This window comes from Colobus angolensis, unplaced genomic scaffold, assembly GCF_000951035.1.
Source record: "Colobus angolensis palliatus isolate OR3802 unplaced genomic scaffold, Cang.pa_1.0 Scaffold315, whole genome shotgun sequence".
NCBI classification, from domain to species: Eukaryota; Metazoa; Chordata; class Mammalia; order Primates; family Cercopithecidae; genus Colobus; species Colobus angolensis.
This window is the reverse complement of record NW_012116433.1, coordinates 1820911-1841699: the sequence shown is the minus strand read 5'-3', so window position 1 is coordinate 1841699 and position 20789 is coordinate 1820911. Positions and strand designations below refer to the sequence as shown.

The 20789-nt window shown below is 53.5% G+C and overlaps 1 protein-coding gene across 1 annotated transcript in view; it reads right to left on the bottom strand.

Moving 5' to 3' along the window:
- The window catches only part of XPR1 (xenotropic and polytropic retrovirus receptor 1), a 317382-nt gene that overhangs the window by 14245 nt on the left and 282348 nt on the right, over nt 1–20789 (bottom strand). The window contains exons 15-17 of the mRNA XM_011951149.1: nt 17034–17980; nt 16219–16282; nt 6004–6147 (exon numbers count right to left, since the gene is read on the bottom strand). Coding sequence (XP_011806539.1) covers nt 6004–6147; nt 16219–16282; nt 17034–17980 — 1155 coding nt within the window. The remainder of the gene's footprint in view (nt 1–6003; nt 6148–16218; nt 16283–17033; nt 17981–20789) is intronic.

Genomic DNA, 20789 nt, shown 5'->3' with positions numbered 1-20789 from the left:
TCTCTATGATGCCCAGGCTGGAGTGCAGTGACATGATTTTGGCTCACTATAGCCTCGACCTCTGGGGCTCAAGTGATCCTACCATCTCAGCTTCCCAAGTAGCTGGGACCGCAGGTGTGCTTCACCATATCTGGCTTATTTTGGTTATTTTTTTGTGCAGATGAGGTCTCACTATGTTGGCCAGGCTGGTCTCAAACTCCTGGGCACAAGTGATCCTCCCACTTCGGCCTTCCAAAGTTCTGGGATTACAGGTATGCACCACTGTGCCCGGCCTAAAGTCAGGGTTTCTAGGCAATTGCTCCTGAAGTTTCCATGCAGGGTTCCACATCACCTTACTTACGCAAAATTCAGACAAGGCAACAGTGATGTTTCTCCTTGGCCCCTGAGTCTTGACTGTTCCAACCCCCAGTCCAGGCACTGCCCCTCCCCAGCCCTCACACATACTCTCGTCCTGCTTTTGTGGGGGATGGCACTGCTGTGCTGGGGAGTCTGCCCACCTGTCATCCACTTTGGCTCTGGGAGACACTGTGGCGAATAGTCAAGTCCTGCTCGGTTCTGGAAGGCACCTACACACATCTCACACCACAGCCTTGTGGAGCCAGGTAACCCGAGTTTTAGGCCACTGTGAAAATGGACCCAGGACCATAGGCCATTTTCTATCAGAAGGCACCCAAGTAAGAACCATAGTTCTCCCTTCCTTTTCCTGGCAGTGGCCTCCCCACCAATCCACTGCTAAGTGTTGGGATTCCATTTCTTGTTTCTTTCATTTATCACTTCTTTATCACTCACACTGGACCCCTGCAGTGGCCTCTTATCCAGCCTCTCCACTGCCTCCTGTCTGTAGATCCAACTGGAGCACAGCCTTTATCACACCAACCCAGAAGAGGCCACAGGGTCAAGTGCATACACTTTGGAGGGAAAATGCAGGCCCCCCACATTCCTTCCTGCTTCCTCTTATGCTCCTGGGCCTTCAGGGCCTCCAGGCCTCCTTCCCCGACCTCATGCAACCCTCCTGCCTCATTTCCTGGATCTTTCTTCTTAGCCTACTAGCATTTGACTTCTATTTATTAGATGCTGAATGCTCACTGGAATGCAAAAGGCAATGGGCAACTGGGGCTCCACACCTGCGCCTACCCTTGACTCCAATCATTTCCCCCCATAAGCACTGCTCCAGGACGAAATTTTTTTAAAAAAAGAACTCCTGCTGGGCAGGCGCAGTGGCTCACGCCTGTGATCCTAGCACTTCGAAGGCCGAGGTGGGCAGATTGCCTGAGCTCAGGAGTTCAAGACCAGCCTGGGCAACACGATGAAACCCTGTCTCTACTAAAAATAGAAAAAATTAGCCGGGTGTGGTGATGCGTGCCTATAGTCCCAGCTACTTGGGAGGCTGAGGCATGAGAATTGCTTGAACCCAGGAGGCGGAGGTTGCAGTGAGCCAAGATCGTGCCGCTACACTCCATCGTGGGCAACAGAGCAAGACCCTGTCTCAAAACAAAACAAAAAAACACACAAACTCCTGCTAAGCAAGTAGATCTGCCTGCTTCGAGATTTCAGCAGATCCTGTGCTTAAAAAGGCTGCTCTGGGGAACACTGAAGAGGTGTTGGTCAGCCTATTTTCTGGAACTCACATTCAGCCATGGCTACTCATTCATCAGGCACAACAGCCGCTATGCTGAGGACCCACAATATGGACAGGGGCCCAGGACAATGTTGTGATTTCTTTTAAAATCAGAAGAAAATAAGCTTTTGGGTCAAAGAAAATATTTCAATATAGAATGACATATTTACCTTTCAACCAGCATGGTCATGAAATATATATTTTTTAATGTTTTTGTATGGAGCAAGAGGCCCATGAAGGCCAAAGTGCCTAGGGCCCCCAAAAGTCACATTGCAGCCCTGCTTTCAGAGAGGGCTTTGTAGCCGAGATATGTAGGCTAGTGAGCGGGACGCCCGCTGCTGAAGACGGTGCAGGATCTCACTACTCATCTCAATACGGCTGTGGGGAGGCCCCTCTGATATTAATAACTGTAGTGGTGATGATTTTCTGTTGGGGATTGTAAAGCGCTGGGACTCTGAGCCCCAGAGAGCCACGCGAGGATTCTGGGCCCTATCCGCACTTGTATCTAGGTCAGCTGTGGGGTCCCTGTTCATGTGGTGCTCACGGTCAGCACTTCAGAAGCACGCTTCCCTCCCCATAACCCCAGAAAGGAAGACTCCATCCAGAGAAACAGCCTCACTCACCCCCACCCCAGAAACAGGAGGTTCCCTGCTGAGCAGATGCTTTACCCCCACTGCACAGAAAGGAGCCCTTCCCAGCCCGGCCGACCCAATGCAGGGAAAGGCCCATGGGGAGATTCTGCACACAGTTTCACACAACGACCCCTCCACAGGTCCCAAGAGCTAGTGCCTTGTCTGCTGGCACAACGTGGGCTGTAATTTCTAGGGAGGAAAAGAGCCCAGCTTTAAAGGCAGTGCAGTCCTAATCTAACAAAGGAGCCCAGGTCCCATGAGCCACATTAGTGGTCTTAACTTTCACACAGAGGATGGTGGGCAATCCTGGAATTCACTGCAGAGGCAGACATTTTTGTTCTAAAAAGAGAAATTAAGGAGCGCTTAATCACATAAGGTGCTTTCAACCCAATTATTCAAACGCAGAAGCCCCCACCAGCAGTGTCAGCAACAGTGCATAAAGGCAGGATGAGGATTTTGGAGACAAGTGCAGGACGAATGAGGCAGCTAAGCGGTGAGCAAATCCCATGCCTGCCAAGTTCTCAAGGTGACGCTCCACAGAGGCCCCGGCAGTCACTCCTCTAGGGGAGGATCCCACCACAGTCCTGGAGACATATGGCTTCACAGGGACCCCTTTCCAGAGTCCCTCTTTCCAGAGCATTGCTCCCCTAACCATACAATGAATGTGATGTACGCAAGCTCTGCAGTCGCAACACAGCCACTCCCTCTGGCGCAGGGACAGTACCACTTACAGTGTCGCCCTCCCAGCCCTGCCTCTTGCTGACATGTCCTGTCCTCCTGCCATCAGAAACACCAATCTAGGCATGTCTAGCCGCCATACGGCAAGATCTTGTGCTTCCAGGAGCTGCTCCATTTCTGTATTAATTTATTTCCAGAAAAATGCAGCTGCTGCTACCTCTTCACCTCCTGGAATCCCTGTCTGTTCAGGCTTGCCCCAGCTGCCTGTAGCCAGACCTAGGGTAAAGAAGGCCCTCTGAGACAGCTCTGCCTGCCCCTCCTCTTCCATCACCTTTCACCAAGCGGCTCTTTAGAAGTGATGCATCTGGGCTAGGGATGGGGCCTCCTGCATCTAACTGAGGCCTGGGGCCTGTGTGCCATTGCCATGTTAACTCAGCATGGCTCTCCAGGGTGCTCTGACAGAGTGTAACCTTTAGAAGCATCTGCAGCAAGCCATCTGGCGTTGATTTTTCAGCTATACCCTCTGAGGATTCGCCAGCGCTGCCAAGTCATAGTAATTCTTTTCTGGACACAGCAGCTGCTAAAGTGGGTCACCTTGCAATTCTATAGCATTTCTATGGCCTGGAGACAGCCTGCAAAAGGGAGCCTACTTTAAAGTTAGTGATTGGGGTTGTTCTGAGCTGTTAAAGTGATCTGACGAAGAAGTGTCCAAGAGGACCTTTACACAATGCAATCTGTTTTGTAGATAGTCTTGACTATTTTGAGGCTATCCGACCTAACCTAAATGCCTCTACAAAGCAGAACAGGAGAGTTGCTTGGAAGTCTAAGGTTTCTCACCATATATATGTGAAGAAGAATAGTTAGTATGCCCTGAAGAAGCCATGCCCATTCTTTTTTTTTTTTTTTTTTTTTTTTTGAGACAGAGTCTCGCTCTGTCGCCCACACTAGAGTGCAGTGGCGTGATCTCGGCTCACTGCAACCTCCGCCTCCCAGGTTCAAGTGATTCTCCTGCCTCAGCCTCCCGAGTAGCTGGGACTACAGGAGCCCGCCATCACGCCCAGCTAATTTTTTGTATTTTTAGTAGAGACGGGGTTTCACTGCGTCAGCCAGGATGATCTCAATCTCCTGACCTTGTGATCCGCCCGCCTTGGCCTCCCAAAGTGGTGGGATTACAGGCGTGAGCCACTGCGCCCGGCCAACCATGCCCATTCCTAATGAGTACCCTCCATCTAGAGAGAGAGGCAAGGCCCAAAATGTGGAAATACAAGGGTAGTCTGTTTGGCACCCCTTGCCAGGATTTAGGATCTTCTGAGCCTCTCTTCTAAGGGTCACAACGACCTCTGCTCATGAAGGAGTCATCTCAGTGAATCCATGAAGGTCCTTAGCCTTTAATGAGCAGTTCGGCACCCTCCATCAAAGAGCAGGTGGTCCAGTTCCACCAAGATCCCTGCTCCCTAAGAACGCCTGCTCCCTCCAGTGCCACATGGTGATTCAAACAGGCAGATGCAGCATGTCCACCATGCCAATGAAGCCACAGACTTTGCTAGCTGCAGAAGTGGTCCTGCTTGGGCCTGGTCAGACTTGGTATAACCTGGCAGCCTTCTCTCAGGCCCAGGTGCATGACTGGAAGACAACTCTGTGTGGTGGTGAAGTAAGTGATTCTTCAAGGTGTACCATAGGCAGGAAGATGGGGATGCAGCGTGCTGCTCAGGAGGCAGTCATGTATGTGTGTGATGTGCTGGTCTGAATGTCCTTAACCTTGTTTTCCTACCTCTTCACTCCTGACAAGCTCACCCTTACCATGGCTATAGCATTATGAAATCAGGGATAACGTCCAAATCTTCAGTTCTGATCTCTCTTCCTCTAAAAATCCTGTATCCAACTGCCTGGTGGTCATTTCCAGTGGATGTTCTGGGAGCACCTCTCCCTCCAATGCCTGACCCTGCACGGAGGCCTCACCCCCACCAAACATGCAGACACCGAGTCAGAACCCTGGGCTCATTCCAGATTCCTCCCTTCTCACACCGCCCACACCCCTGCAACTAAATGAGAAGTTGTTAGAGCTCACAGTTTTTGCGTAGCGGGCACTGTTCTAAACTTCAGGTGTATTAGCTCATATCGCCCCACAGTGACCCTGTAAGACAGGCACTATTACAATTCCCATTTCGTGGGTGAGGAAACTGAGGCACAGAGACTTCCGCAGAGGCACCCAGCTAAGTGCCAGAACCAGAAGTCAAGCCCGTGTGGTCTGGCTCTAGGTGCTGCGCTCCTTTGTCGCCTCACTAAGCCTGCTTGCTTCTGGTGCTTGAGGTCTGTGTGAGGTCTCCAGACTCTCCTCTCTGTCCGGCTCAGCATGGCCATGGCAGCATCCTCCTCAGCGCACCAGTCTCCCAGATTCAAAACATCTCGGCTAGAAAGGCATCACTGAAGTGTGATCGTGCTGCCCTCCTGCCCAGAGTCCTCCAGCGGCTTCCAGATATTGCAGCAGACATCCAGTTGTCCAGCTGTTCTGCAGGCCTGGAGGCCTCCATGACCTGGCCCAAATGAGCCCTCCAGCCTTCACGCCACAGCCTGCACATCCTTACCCTCTAGCCTGGCTGAATTCCTGAGCACAGCACTTCTGCTCAGTTTCCATCCCCAGGACGCTTACCCTTGCCTCTCTCATCTACCCAGTGCGTATCTACACCTCAGCTGAGAAGTCACCTTCTCTCAAGAGCCTCACCTGTCCTTTCCAGGTGGAGTTAACAGTTTCCAGCTCAGCGCACACATTTTTCCTCTCTTACACCACAGTCCACAGAATTGAATATCTCTTTGCCTCTCTCCCTGGAGACTGTGACCTCCATCCCCCCAGGGATCCAGATCATGTTTCATTCATCTTTGTATCTCAGTGCCTGACTGCAGGCCCTCAGGAAAGGTGTGTTGACTGACTAAATGATCAAAGCAGGAGCCTTATATGGAAAACACACACACACACAACGAGTGAGCAGCGGCATTTGGCTAGATCCTACTTCTTCCCACTGCTGACTCTTCCCTGCTATGGCCCTCCCAGGCTAGCCTGGCCCAGGTCCCACTCACCGGCTGCCCTGGGTAATGGTGGGCACGATGTCATGGCTGGCACGGAGGGGCCGGGTCCTGGCCTTCATGCGGGCATGCTGCAGCAGATGCGTGGCTTCCTCATGCCTGGGGCTCAGCACAGGCTCCGGCTTGGGACCAATGGTCCTGCAGGGTGGCACACAGGCCAGGGTGGAGGGGGAGGGATTAAAAGAAAATAATGCGGATTAGGAGGGCTTTAGCAGTGTTAAGCACTGGCTCTGCCAGAAAAAGCGCTGCATGTGTAGCCTTCCTCCTCTAGCACCCATGCACAGGGAACCCAGCCTGGGGGCCTGGGGCCTGGGGCTGGAAAATGGCCCTGCGTGGCTCTGGATGGGGGCTGGGGAGCTGGCCTGACCTTGGACATCTGCTCAGGCACTGGAGGCAGAGACCTCAAGAGGATCTAGAAAGGGTGGGAGAGTCTCCAGATTATTCTATTGTTCCTTCCCCAGGCAGACAGCAGGAGCTATCTGGGAGGAGGAGGGAGAAAGGGCTTGGGGTTGTTGGGCTGGGCCTGTGCCCAGACAGATGGTCTCTCCACGCATCACCTCTCTCTCCTTCTGTCTCTCTGCACCCACACACAGCACCACACTAGTTCCCCTGCAGATGCAAAGAATCAGGGCTCTGTCCAGCATAGATTGGGCCCTCTGGGGGAATGGCACTTTTATAAATCCTGGTGTTTTCTTGCCTTAGTCGCAATCCAAAACCATCAGGCACCAGCTCAGGGCTCACAGGCTCATGGCTGAGAGACATTAAGCTGGACCCAAACCAAGTCAGCAAATGGCATGATTTTCGTAATAATAAGGGTCCTCCACTAGCCCCCACCCCCTACCAGATGTGCTGCCTCCCTGGCCAGTCCAGAGTTGCAGAAAATGACAGCAGTCCTTTTTCAAAGCTGTATCTCAGCCAGTGACACACAGCCCGCACTGGGTTACAGCTATAACAGCAACCCACAATCTCCCACTGACAAGCCGTCGTTCTCCACGGAGCTTGCTCTCCGCAGCCAGGCCGGCCGAGGGCAGGTGTTCTCTTCACTTGACAGATGAGGGTGTCCAGAGCAGAGAGGAACACTGGCACATTGTTCAAGGTCGAACCTCAACTGCAAGCTGAGCAGAGCACACGACAGCCAGCCCACTGCCTCCAGCATCGTTCCGCACCCTCTGTCCCCTCCCCGCCTTGGGTCTCAGGGCAGGCAGAGGATGTTTGTGGCTGGGGGCAGACACGCTCTTTGGGGTAACTTCATCATCCCCACTGGCTGCCCCTGTCCTCACCGTCACATATGCTGGGCTGTCCTCAACAGTGAGGGTCCACAGGGCTCCAGCAGGTCCTGATCTCAGACCTGCAGCCCCTCACCCCGCCCTGTATTCCACATGAAAAAGGGGGCCTGGTCCTGACTAGGGGAAGGAACCAGGCAGTTTCCTTGGATGACAGAGATGTGCGTGGAAATGGCACAGCTCTGAGGCCTCCAAGGAAGGCTTCCCTGGACATCCCTGGACAAACTCTGGGCAGACTATGATTTCTCTTCTTGTTTCCTTTTCTTTTTCTTCTCACTATTTGCATCGAACCCTGCTTTGAGGCCGCTGGGGAGCAGGAGGAGACTGCTAGAAGAAAGACACCATCTGTGCCTGTGAACCCTGGCAGAGCCCAGGCATGGCTTTGGAACAAGGAGGGCTTTACTGGAGTGATGTGAAAGCGAATCTCCAGGCCCGCTGCCCCATGAAGACTCCTTTGGCAGGAGAGGCCTCCCTCTGCACAGCTTCCCGAGCAGACAGCTCCTCCAAGGTGGCTGAGAGCAGCTGTGCTCCCTGGGGCTCTTGCTCCAACAGCAGAGATAATGAGGTTACCAGCCAGGAGAGGCGCCCCTGCAGCCGGGGGCCTCTGGCTGCCAGCCCACACACTCGGAGCCTTCCGGTGACAGCTGTGGTTCCACGGCTGTCGGAGGGCATTTGTCACAAGACTTGGTGGGCAGGCAGGAGGGCGCCCAGGCAGCTGGCCAGATGCTGCCAGGCTCAGCCTTGCCCCCAGGTTTTTAAGCCATTTTCCAGCTTTGCTATTTCCTTTCTGCTCCCTCCTCTTGGAGCTGTTACTTTTTTTTTTCCTTCTCATCAGCTGTCTTGCTTCAGTTCCTGGCAGACAAGCTGGTTCTCCACTGATTAGAAAAGCAGGGCTTTTTAGGCGCCTGGAGGCATCCATGCAGTACCACACTGAGCACAGAGGAGTGGCAGTCACCTTCACAGACTGCAGCCAAGGCCATTGTGCACCCTGGGGAAGCGAGGGCCTGACCAGCCCTGTGGAGGGAAGGTGGTCTTTCTCGGAGGCAGGGAGTAAGCAGGAGAAATGGGGTGGGTGCTGAGTCTGTCCCGTCTCACTGCCCACCCTCCAGCTCCCACAGTTGCTCTGGAAAATTCCTAGAAGGGTTGGGGTGGTCAGTGCCATGGCCAGGCAAAGGCAATTCCCACCTATGAACAGATGGCTTTTTGCCACTCTCTTGAAAGCCTGAGCTTCTGGAGCTCATCAGCTCAGAGGGTGGAGCATAGGAATAAAGTGGCTGAGTGCTTTTCCTTCCTGGGCCTCAGTTTCCCCAGCTGCAAGGCTGGAGAAGGGAGAGGACTCACAGTGCTACCCTGTGAGCCCAGACCTTTGGCCACATAGTCTGATATGCCATAAGGTGGGGTATGGGATTTCGAGGTTCAGGTCCCACAACAGATGTTTGGCCCCCACCAAGTGGCAGAGCCTGTAAAGAGCTCACTGTTGAGGGAAACTAGAGTTCCACTAGCGTATGCTGGCCCTTCCCCCACCCCTCCAGCCACCTGTGTCCTCCACTGGTTCACAAGGACAAAGGGCAGCGTGTGGTCCCCTCCTGCTCCGGGTACTCCCGTCTCGGCCAGTTTCCTGGTGGAGGGACAGGCTTAGCTATGGCTTTGCTCTCCCTCCAGCCAGCTGAGGCAGGAGAACCACCATTGCTCTCCTAGCCAAGGAGGTCAAGGGGACGGAGTGGCCTTCCTCTGCAGCCATCATAATCCTGGATTAAAATAATAAGCTCAGCGAATCTGTGTTTAACCCTTTCAACTCAGGCACATGGATGGGGAAATCATTGGGAATATACAGGGATCTGCCGCTTCCCAGATTCCAGGATGCACCCAGTAGAGGGAGAATATGGAGCGTACAGAACATAGAGAAACTTTTCTGCTTAGCATTTGTTCCACGTTTGCGTATTTGAAAGCTTTCTGATGACCATGGATAGAGCTCTCCTACTGTGATTCTGTGTGCAATTTTCTGAATGAGGGGAAGTGGAAAAGGTGCACCTGGAACTGGTTCTGGGTCATGTGCTCCATGAGGGCAGGGACCTAGCCTCAGACTGTCAGCTTGGTTGCACCGGTCCCTTCTTCCCAGGTCTGCAGGACATGGACAGGACACAGCCTAGAGTGGCGGGGAGGTGTGTGGCTTGGGGGCAGCCTGCCTGGGGTTCTACCCTGGACAGCCACTTCCTGGCTGTGTCACCCTGGCAGGTTACTTAGGAGTTCAGCCTCAGTTTCCCTATCTGCTAAATAAGGGCCCGGTTGTTAAGATAAGTGAGAGTGACTCCTTTAAAAGAGATGAGCACAGAGCTGGGCTCTTGGTAAGAGCCTGTAAATGTTAGCATTTATTATCATTATTTTATCATTGGCACCATTGTTTTGTGAAATTACTCTCACCCCCTTACTAAGCAAAGGATGGAATCCCCGAACATGTACTGAAGTCACCTGCAAAGAGATCACCTTGTCATCAGCAAGGAGAAGGCATGTTTGAAGTGACAAACACCATCTTGTAGCTGGAGGGGACCTGGTGGCTTTGCTCTGGACTTTGAAAAGCCTTTGACAGGGCTCCATAGAAAAGGTGGCTTCCATAGGATAGGAAACAGGAGGTGGCCGGTTGGTCATGGAGGAAAGCTGACTCCCAGACAGTCAATGGAGAAGGAGGAGTGGGAGTCCTTAGGAATGGCAGCTGGGAGAACCCACCTCCTTCAACACCTTCGAAAGGATCTGCGTGGAGGCCTGCGGTGTGCACCTAAGACACCGACTTCTGAGGACAGCAGAATCACCCTGTTCCTGCCTTGCAGAAGATGAACAGATTCCCTGCTAAGCCCCAGAAGGAGGCTTTGGGCTGCCCCTCTGGTGAGAACCTCCTGGCCTCAGATGTGGGACCTGGGTGGCCAGAGGAGGCGGGTGTCTGAGATGCCCTCAGATGGGGGATCAGTGGCCTGTTCAACTCTGGTGGGTAGGGGAGAGGGTTTCCTTTCCTAGAATTTCAGATGAGCTCCCACAAGATGAATGGTCTTGGGTAAATGGACTTTCTTGAGCTCCTTGATTGGTAAAGATTGGGACCATCATGAGATTTTTCATGTGTGGTGTGTATGTGGGCGTGGCAAGGACGCAGCATGGGACAGGGTATCTGGAGGCTCCAGGTGGCACTGGGTTTGTGGTAGGGCTTCCTTCTCCACCCAGGGTCAGACACTGGGAGCGTGTTAAGTATCCGAAAACACTGTTGAGTGGTTACATTTAATTTTTTCTTTTGCTTTAGTCTCGGTGGGACTACGAGTGGTAAAGGGGCTTTCCTTTGTGCATGTATATCAGTGGGGTGGGATGGGAGCTGGGGGTGGTAAGGACAGGCAGGGGCTCAGCCGTTCTTGGTTACACCCATGCCCTGGGGTGTTCTCAGGCACCTCTATAGCCCTGGGCATGCTGGGGTGGTGCCAGAGTGTCTCGTCTCCTGCACTCAGCCAGGACTCCCCGTGCCTCCTTGCTGAGCCCTCACTCACACTCTGTACTACGTGCCTCTGTCAGACATTTCTGAGAGCCTTTTCCCTGCACACACTTGCAGGCACTGGGGCCCGGAGACAACAACAGCACAGTTCTTGCCCCAGGAGCTCAGGGAGGAGACACACCAGTGCCAGCGATGGCTGCAGCCGGTGCAGGGCACAGTGAGAGCAAAAGTGACCAGTTCCATGTGAAATTGTACTGGATCACACCCAGTGGCCAGCTTGCAGGGGAGCTTTGTGCTTCTGTGATCTAATAAATATGGATCTGATCCCTGCTCCTGGTGCCTGGCACACAGCTCCTAAACCCTTGGAATCTCAGGAATGATCAGAGTGTCTTTTGTATGGTAATGAGACGGCTGGTGGCTGAGCGTCCCTAGATAGCTTCAGGATGTGGGCTGGTCACCAGAAAGACCAATCATTTTGAGGGTTGGAACATTCAGCCCCACCCCCTAACCTCTGGCGGGGGAGAGGGGCTGAAGTTTGAGCTGACTCCCAGTGGCCAATGATGTAATAAATCATGCCTACATAACGAGGCCTCCACAAACACCCAAAGGACTGGCAGGAGAGCTTCGAGACAGCTGGGCTTGTGAAGGTTTCTAGGGGGTGGTGTCCCATCTCCCGTACCTTGCCCCATGTCTCTCCTCACGTGGCTGTTCGTGTCTTTTGTAACATTCTTCATAAGAAATAGGTAAATGCAAGTCAAGTGGTTCCCTGCATTCTGTGAGCCGTCCTATAAAATTAAACCCAAGGAAGGCACAGTGGGAACCCCGATTTATAGCTAGTTGGTCCGAAATGCAGGTCACAACCTGGGACTTGCGATTGGCATCTGCAGTGGGCGCAGTCCTGTGGAACTGAGCCCTCAACCTGTGGGGCCTGATCCTATCTGCAGGCAGACAGCGTCAGAACTGAGTGGAATCAGAGGGCAGCCAGCTGGGTCGGCCAGAGCCTTGCTTGGCCTGCGGGAAACACCTGCGCACACTCTGGCGGCTCGAGGCGAAGCGCTCTGTGCTGTGTTGAGTGTGTGAAAGTAGAAAAAACATTTTGTTTTTTCCCATCTTAGTTTCCAAAAATGCTAATTAACATATTAAGCTTTAAAAGCCTGAGATTTTTCTCACAGCTGTGGGCCTGACCACTTGAACCACAGGCCAAGCCCCTGAACTTCTTTAGGGCCACCTGTCTTTAACTTAGAGTCTAGAAACTGCTTCAAGGGAGGGAGTTTTGACCCCCCAGGAATCCCAGCAGGGGCCTGAAGATCGGGACCCGCCCTCCCCTCTCCCTCCCCCCCGCCCCCCCGCGGCGTGTGAAGTGTTTTGGTCCAATGATCACTCACAGGGGTTCCCTGAAGGGTGTGTACACCGGGGACTGGGCTTATGGATCCTCACAGGGGCGCGACTCCACCACAGGGATGAGGGGAAAATAACCTAGGATGTTCCCTGCACTTCCCTCATCACTAGGGCACACATAAAACAAAACCGAGACCTGTGCTCCCTTCTCTACATAGCGACCAGTAACTAAAGGCCCTGCAGACACACTCAGGACCTGGGGCCTCCTAAATCACACGCACACACAGAAGGTTCTGATTTGCGTGACCTGGGCCACGCAGCAGCACCTCCTCCATGGAGATGGCCGAGGAGGCCAAGGGCCTAGGGTCGGCCACGCTGGCGCAGGCTCCTGAGCCTCCGAAGTAGATTTGGTGCAGGGTCTGGAGCCAGCATTGCCCTGATTGCTGTGCTCCTCACTGTCACACCCTTTCACTTGCACTGGGTTACTGGGATCCTAAGGTAATCTGCGATCCCAGTATGTCTCTCAGAGGCTCAAGGAAGGGAAGGGGCCAGAGCTGGTACAGAGACAGCGAGAGCGCGGCGCCCCCCATTTCAATGTCCTCCCACTTCTCTCTTATGAGTCCTTCCAGGCACAGATCCCCTTTGCCCTCTGTGAGGCCCAACTTCTCACCTCATCCTCTCTCCCAAAATCCAAACCCCATTTCCTGAATCATCCTAATAGTGACCTAGGAGAAAAATAAGCCTATCCCATGGAGTCCATCACCTGCCCTTCTTTGCCCACACCTGAAAACAGAGCAGGCTGGGAGGGGAAGGAGACCCCCAGATCCCTAGCCCAAGGGGTGGCCTGTGGGAGCAGGGACAGGGCGGCTTGTGGCAGTGCCGCACGATGGTGAGAGCGCAGCCCTTGGGGCCAGCAGCCCTGAGTGCGAATCCTAGCTCCAATACTTGGCAGCTAGAGGATCCCGGGCAAGTCACTTAATTGCCGCCAGAGAGGTCTCTCTGTCAGTGAAACAGGAACAATAAATACAATTTGTTATTAGGATACAATGGGAAAGAAGGAACAGCACTTAGCATAGCTCTTGCCACATAAGAGCTCAAAAATGGCAGCTACTGGCATGGGCTTTTGCCTGCCACTAGGAGGCTCCAGTCCTCCGCAACTGAGCCTTCTTTTGTCCCTCGTTAGAGGGGGGACAACCTTGGGGTTGGGGGCCGGGGGTCTCCTCCGCATCTGACCCTTAGCCTCTAAGGTCCTGAGTCCTTGCCTCCCAGGTTGACTCCTGGTGACTGCCCCTCACAAGCCAGGCCAGCCCCAGCCTGCCCCCAGCCTGCCCCCAGCCTGCCCGCTGTGTTGAGCTCTGCTGTCACCGTCACATCATGAGCTCCTTGTCCCATTGCCTGCAGAGCAGTAACCATTACGGACACCACCAGATACATGCTGGGTTAACTTGGTTGTAATGGTTATTTGATTGCAACACTTGACTGAATGTGAAGCAGGACCTCAAACCCTCAGAAGATCCAAGGGGCTCATGACCTCATGCGTGATGTCCTGTGCTTTCCTCCTGCCAGAGCATGTCCTGACTGATATCCTGAGTCCCCCTTTGGGGCGGCCATCAGATGGTCTGCCACAGCCTCAGCATTCTCTGCCCAAGGTCCTAAGCCCCTTAGAACAGAGAGTAAGCCCCAGAACCCTGGCCTCGAGTGGCACTCCCGGGGCATAGAGCTGAGGGAAGCTTGCCTTACTCCAGAGGTCTCTTGGGAAGTTCATTGATACAGAAGTAACATCAATCACTCCATCCTGCTCCGGGGAGAGAGGGAGCCCTGCATGGTCTTGGGGACTACCTTTAATGTCTGCCCAGGAGACTCTGGGATAGAGCCAGGCAGGGAACCCTATCTGAGGGGCTTCAAGACATGGCCCTGGGCATCTACTCAGCAGGGACGTCACTGCAGAGCGCCAAGTGAGGCCGGCAGGGTACTCGGAATGACTCCCAAACAATGTGTGTTTCCCCACAACACTCTGTGCCCTGATTGCTGCGCACTCTAAGGGAACATTTTGTTAACAGTCTTTGAACAGGGTCCTAAAACTCGCTAAGAGACCTTTTCTCTCTCTCCACACACACAGGCACACACCAGACAGTACACAGGTGTGCACACCCTGCCTGAACTCTGAAATGCAGCCCATGGCTGCTAGGGGCCTGGCAGGTTAAACAACAGCCCAGAGACCCCAGTCCTGAGGATTCTACACAAATACCGTCTCCTCACAGCACTAAGGGAAAGTCCCTCCTTACCCCACGGTTGAGGTCTCCTCCTTAAAATGAGTGGCCCTTATTCCTTAGTACGCAACAGGTTGTCGGGAGCTTTGGCTTCTCCTTTCAGCAGTGACCACTGAGCAGAATCCCCAGTGGCTGCATCTTCCCACTAGGCCTTTCCCTCATCTAGGGAGGAAGTGTGCAGGGGGTGGGAGCAGCTGCAGGCAGAGGCAGCACCACCTCTGCAGCAGAAGGCATCTGCCCCAGCCTCTCCTCCAGGGCTCCGCACAGAAAGAGGGAAAAAGACAGAAGGCGACTTGAACAGGGGCAGACGGGGAGCAGAGCCGGCTGAGGCCCACAGGCCTTTCTGCAGTCATGCTCCTCAACACTGTGGCAGGGCCAGCTGGGGACCAGAGGAGGGCCTAGAAACAGCAGCCAGGGAGGTGGGGGAAGAGATACCTGGCGGAAGGAGAGGCAACTGTGATTCCAAATCATAAATAGCAAGGGACAAAGGAGCCAGACATCCCCCTCTCCATCAGACCCTTAGGCAAGCAGAAGCCCAATCACATGAACCTGGGCTGCCCTTACTTGGTTAAGGCAGGTGCGGGGGTAGGGGACTGCGATGGACTCAATGTTTGTGTCTCCCCAAGATTCCTATGTTGAAACCATATCCCCAGTGTGAGGGTTTTGGGAGGTGGGGCTTTAGCAGGTGAGTAGGTCATGGGGCACGGCCCTCATGAATGGGATTAGTGCCCTTCTAAGAGGCCCCAGAGGGCTGCCTTGCCCTTTCCTCCACCCGAGGGCACAGCAAGAAGGCACCATCTATGAATCAACCAAAGGCAGCCCTCACCAGACACTGAATCTGCTTGTGCCTTGATCCTGGACCTCACAGCCTCCAGAACTGTGAGCAATAAGTTTCTGTTGTTAGTAAGCCACCCAGCCTATATAGGCTTTTTGTTATAGCAGCCCAAATAGACTAAGACAGAGGTCTGTCCACACTTTCTAGAGGGCGGTTCTAACCGAGTGGGATTTGTGCAGGAGCTGCCTTACACCAGTGCAGCAACCGTGTCGACCTCTGCCCTCCGCAGAAACCACAAGACCTCACGGAGGTTGACATCACCAGACAGCTGGGGAAACGAGAGCTCCAGGACCTCTCAGCCTTGTGGACCAGGACCCTGGCAAAGACTGAGGCTGGGTTCAACCTCTGTGCAGGCGCCAGCTGCAGTCAGGCCTGCAGATGGCCCCACTCCCACCTTGAGTGTACTCTTCTCACCCTGCCTGGCTCAGGACATTGCCCGTGAAGGACAGGCAGCCCCATTTTCCCCGTTACACCTCGGTGGGTCCAGCTTCCCCAAAATATTTGGTGGAGGGGCTGGAGCGAAGGCCGCGGGATAGCATGGTAAGGTAGGAGGTGAAATCTTTGACATGATCCCAGCACAACCCCTTGACTGGGAATGGAATTGGGGTAAGGCTTTGTACACTTTCCCCAAGGATTTTCACACCCATGATTTCATCTCGGCCTTACAATAGTCCTGTGAAGTGAACCAGACAGATGCTATTTCCCCAACTTTAAAGATAAAGAGGCCTGGGCAAGGGAAATGGCTCCATGGACATGGAGCAGGGAGTTAGCAATGCGCTTTGTTCCCTGGTGGTTTTGCTTAAGTAGCAGGGAGGCACCAGCCTGGGGGATGTGGCGGTGGGGGCTACTGGCAATTTCTACAGGGTCTCGGGGATGATGATGTCCACTGGTCTGCTGGTGCAGGAGTCTGCCTGCCCTCTCATTTTGGGAGGTCTCCTACTGTCCTGATGCTGAGTAAACAGAGGGACCATGGTGAGGAGGGAGGGAGAGAAAATGTGGGCTCTGAGCTCTTACCTGTTCTGGTTGGAGTCCTGCAAGGAGGTGCCCAAGGCCCAGTCCACATCCCCCACTGGTCGCTCTAGGATCCAGAACAGAAGTAGAGATCAGGACAGAGCCAGAAACAGGGCTCTCAGCTGCCACTTAGTGAACACTGAGGAGAAAGGTTTCTCCAGAAGCAACTTACTCCCCAGATAAATCCAACACCTTGCGTGAAAATTGGAGGCCGAGCCTGTCACGATGACTGCTGTGGACACAGCCATATGCTGAGAGGACCACATGCCTGGGCTCAGGCATGTGGTGATGAATGAGCTTGTGAGATTTTGGAATGAGAAGGCAGGAGGGGAAAGAGGCTGTCCTCTCGGGTCTGGACACTTGTACATCCCATTGGTGCTACTGTCTGAGCTCAGCCCAGCTGCTAGAACGCCCAGCCTCCTTTTAGGAAGGGGTTCCTGTCTGCTTGCCCCACCAGAGGGCCCTCACTGAGGGTGAGGGCATGTCCCTGGAGGGAGAGGCAAAAAGCCACTCTGGAAAGGAATCCAACCCGCAAGGAAGACACCATAGTGGCCTCTAACCCCAAGCACACAGGGTGGCCTCTCACTGGTCGGCAGCGTCATGGGGGGCTTCAGCAGACAGGCTGCCTGTGAGGCCGCAAAGAATCTATGTCAGAGCCAAGAATAAGAGGCCATCCTGATGATTCTGGGGACAGGAAGTTGTCAGGCTCTCCCTCCTTTCCTGCCCCATTCCCTCTGTGGGACCCCCTCCTCCCCTTTTCCTCCCTCTGGATTCCCTCCTGCTCCCTCCACCACCTGGACCTACGTAGTGAGCTTCACCTGATGCAGCTGTGTCCCAGGATGGAGTCCGGGCGGGGGTTCCCACCTTGCGGGGGCTCTGCCCAGAAACACTGAGCATCTCCTGCAGCAACAGGCGGTTTCTCTCCACCCGATCAGACAGGGACAAGGCACTGCTCCCAATGTCCAGAGCCTCCAGGTCTCCAGCTCTCCAGGGCTCGCCCAGCAGGGCTGTCCTGGGGACAAATTCCTCCTCAGAGGTCAGGGATGTGCTATCCAGATCTGCATCTGTGACCACATCATCTGGAAAAGGGTAGGACCTTCCTGTCCTTGGGCTGGGAATGTGGATGATTTTGTTACAAGGACCAGGATCCCCAGGCCGTCCGGGAGTAACTCCATGGATGGGGCTCTCTTGCAAAGAGCTGGGCCCCAGCAGCGGACCTCTCTCATGGTCAGGCAGCGTCCATTTGGCTTCTGGAGGCCACGGGCTCCCCCTGTTGCAGTACTCACGCCCAGGGGCAGGCGGCCTGGGAGGCCCGGGGCCCCCATCCCTGGTGGGTTCCTCCTCATTGACGCTGCCGTCCAGCTGCCCATCAGGCAGGTTTTGGGTATGAGGAGCCACCACAGTACCTGGCAGGAAAGACCCCTCCGATGAAGTCCCGGCTCCCCCAGCCTTGCCTCGTCTGCATTTGGGTTTCTTGGGGGATGACCACTCATGGGAAGCAGAGCAAGGACTCACTCCCTGTTTCGCTGCCGTCATCTTCTCCTTCAAAGCCCTCACCTTGGATTCCAGCACAGAGGGGCCTTGGAGCTGTACCCCCCATACTCTGGGAGGCCGGGGGGCCATCGGGCTGGATGTTCTGTTTTCCTGAGGGCAAGGCCAGGGTCTTGGGGGGTGTCCGTTATCCATTTGTGGCTCAAGACCACTCCACTCCACAGCTGAGGTCCCCTCCATGGGGCTGGCTCTTCCACTCCCTGTCTTGGGCCCTCTGGAGGAGAAAACAGACAGAGCTCCTGAGACCCAGCACAGAACAAACCCCCACAACCTCCCGGGGCCCCAAAGTGTCTTGGTGTTGAGTCCTGCCCAGAAGAAAGTAACTTGGAGACAGAGCAGGGCATGCCCTCTAGATCAGTTGTCCCCAACCTTTTTGGCACCAGAGGGACTGGTTTCAGGGAAGACAGTTTTTCCACGTATCGGGGGCAGGGTGGAGTGGAAAGGTTTTGGAATGAAACCGTTCCACCTCGCATCATGAGGCATTAGATTCTCATAAGGAGCTTGCACCCTAGCCCCTCACATGCGCAGTTCACAGTAACATTTGTGCTCCTATGAAAATCTAATGCCGCCGCTGATCTGACAGGAGGCAGAGCTCAGGTGGTAACGCTCACTTGCTCGCTGCCACTCACTTCCTGCTGTGTGGCCTGGTTCCTAATAGGCTGCGGACTGCTATGGTCTGTGGACCACTATTGGTTCGTGGCCCAGGGGTTGGGGACGACTGCTATAGATAATGTGAAAGTGCTTTTTTAAAAATGCAAATCATTGAAGAGTGCAAATAAGTTATTGTTGAATTTTTTCTTCCAAGTCTGAGTAGTGTTCTAGTTTTTCTATCCCGATTTTACAGATGGGCAAAATGAAGCTTCAGAGGACAACTAATCCTATGCCAAATGTGTACCACAGTGAAAACCAGGGTGATTTCCCAATCCCTGGCCTCTTGCTTTCCTGAAAGGTAGTTTCAGTGGAGGATGCTCACATCTGCTAACAGGCAACATGCTCTTCCCTCTCCAAGGGGAGCCAATGGGGATGATGGACATCAGGAAGACACCAAGCAGGATCTGACCTCCGGTAGAAGGTGCTGCATCCAACCTCACCCCTGACCCTTGATGCCCAAGCACAGGACCACAGTATGGGGTTGAGCTCAAAGGGAGACCTTGACCAGTCAGGAACGCTGATCAGGCATCTGCTCTATGCCAGGCGGGACTGCAAGTGCTTTCAAACACACTCTCCCCAGTAATCCTGTCCCTAACAGAATGGCATTATTGATCAGGCATGGTGGCTCACGCCTGTAGTCCCAACACTTTGGGAGGCTGAGGTGGGTGTGTCACCTGAGGTCAGGAGTTCGAGACCAGCCTGGCCAACATGATGAAACCTCACCTCTATTAAAAATACAAAAAATTTGCCAGGCACGGTGGCTCACACCTGCAATCCCAGCACTTTGGGAGGCCGAGGCAGGTGGATCACGAGGCCAGGAGTGCTTCGCGCCTGTAGTCCCAGCTACTCGGGAGGCGGAGGCAGGGTAATTGCTTGAACTCGGGAGGAGAAGTTGCAGTGAGCCAAGGTTGCGCTACTGCACTGCAGCCTGGGCAATAGAGAGAGACTCTGTCTCAAATAAATAAATAAATAAATAAATAAATAAATAAAAATAAGTAAAAAATACAAAAAATTAGCTGGGTGTGGTGGCAGGCACCTGTAGTCCCAGCTACTTGGGAGGCAGAGGCAGGAGAATCACTTGAATCCAGGAGACAGAGGTTACAGTGAGCCGAGATCCCGCCACTGCACTCCAGCCTGGGCGATAGAGCGAGACTCTGTCTCAAAAAAAAAGGCTTTGTTATATACTTCTACAGATGGAGAAATTGAGGCACAGATTACAACACAGAGGTGCTAAGGGGAGGCCCAGTTTGGAATCCAAAGCTTCTCATTCCAAGCCCAGGCCTTTTCCAAAACATGTAGTGATCACTTAACCCTATTCCCCTTATTCCATAAATGAGAATGTTCCATCCCCAGAGGCTGGGTGGCTTGCCAGCGCTGCACAGATCCTTAGCAGCATGTCTGATGTTTACCCCTTCACAAGGAATGAAGGTGAGCAGGGGTTTGACTCAGGGTGTTGCATGCATATCTACGTGCCACAGCATTTTAATGTTGACTCTACCTTCTGAGGAAAATGCAGCTTTAATATCATACATCTAGATGTGCCCCACTTGAAGTAAACTTTGCGCATAAAAATCCGTATGTGTATAAACTTCAAATTAGGAGTTATCCACTTCATAACACTGACCAAGGATTCACCACAAAATTCTCTTAAATGGCAAGTCCCTCTGTAGTCGTTTATTACAATTCAATTTATACACAAGCTTTCAGGAATGCACACCTTTTATAAAGAAAAATACACGTATAATGCGAAATGTCACATCAGTTTTAAGCCAGTAAAGTTTAAGGATTATCTTTAGGAGGACAGAAATAATTTGTTCTCTGAGTTAATCTAGAATGCAGCAAGTTTCTCTTTGCATCTCCTTCTTCTCTTCTAAAGTCCAATCCAGAAAACAGGGGATTAGAATGTAGCATGAGCAATTTGTGTAAAGTTAAAAGAACTTTTTGTTTTTGGGGAGGCTGAAGCCAGAGGAGGCCGGGCTTGAGGCCGGGCTTGAGCCCGGGAGGTAGAGGTTGCAGTGAGCCAAGATCACACCACTGCACTCCAGCCTGGGCGACAGAGCAAGACCCTGGCTCCAAAAAATTAAAGTAAGAATTGTTAATGGGCAAACTGTGGAACAGCACGCCAGAGACCTTAGAGAATGAGACCCTCCCACTGGAGTCCCCTGGGCATGGGCTTTCGGGAAGATCGGTCAGCTCGGAGCCGCCTGGTTCTATGGCCCAAGCACTGTGATGTATTTCCTCTAACTCAGAGGGGCCAAACGAAGATGGACGTGAAGGGCGGCCCTCCCCACGACCTTTCCAGCTCTGAGATTGTAGGAGGCCTGCCTCCCAGTGTCCGGGGCGACCTGGGCTCCCCGCTCCGCCGCCCCGCG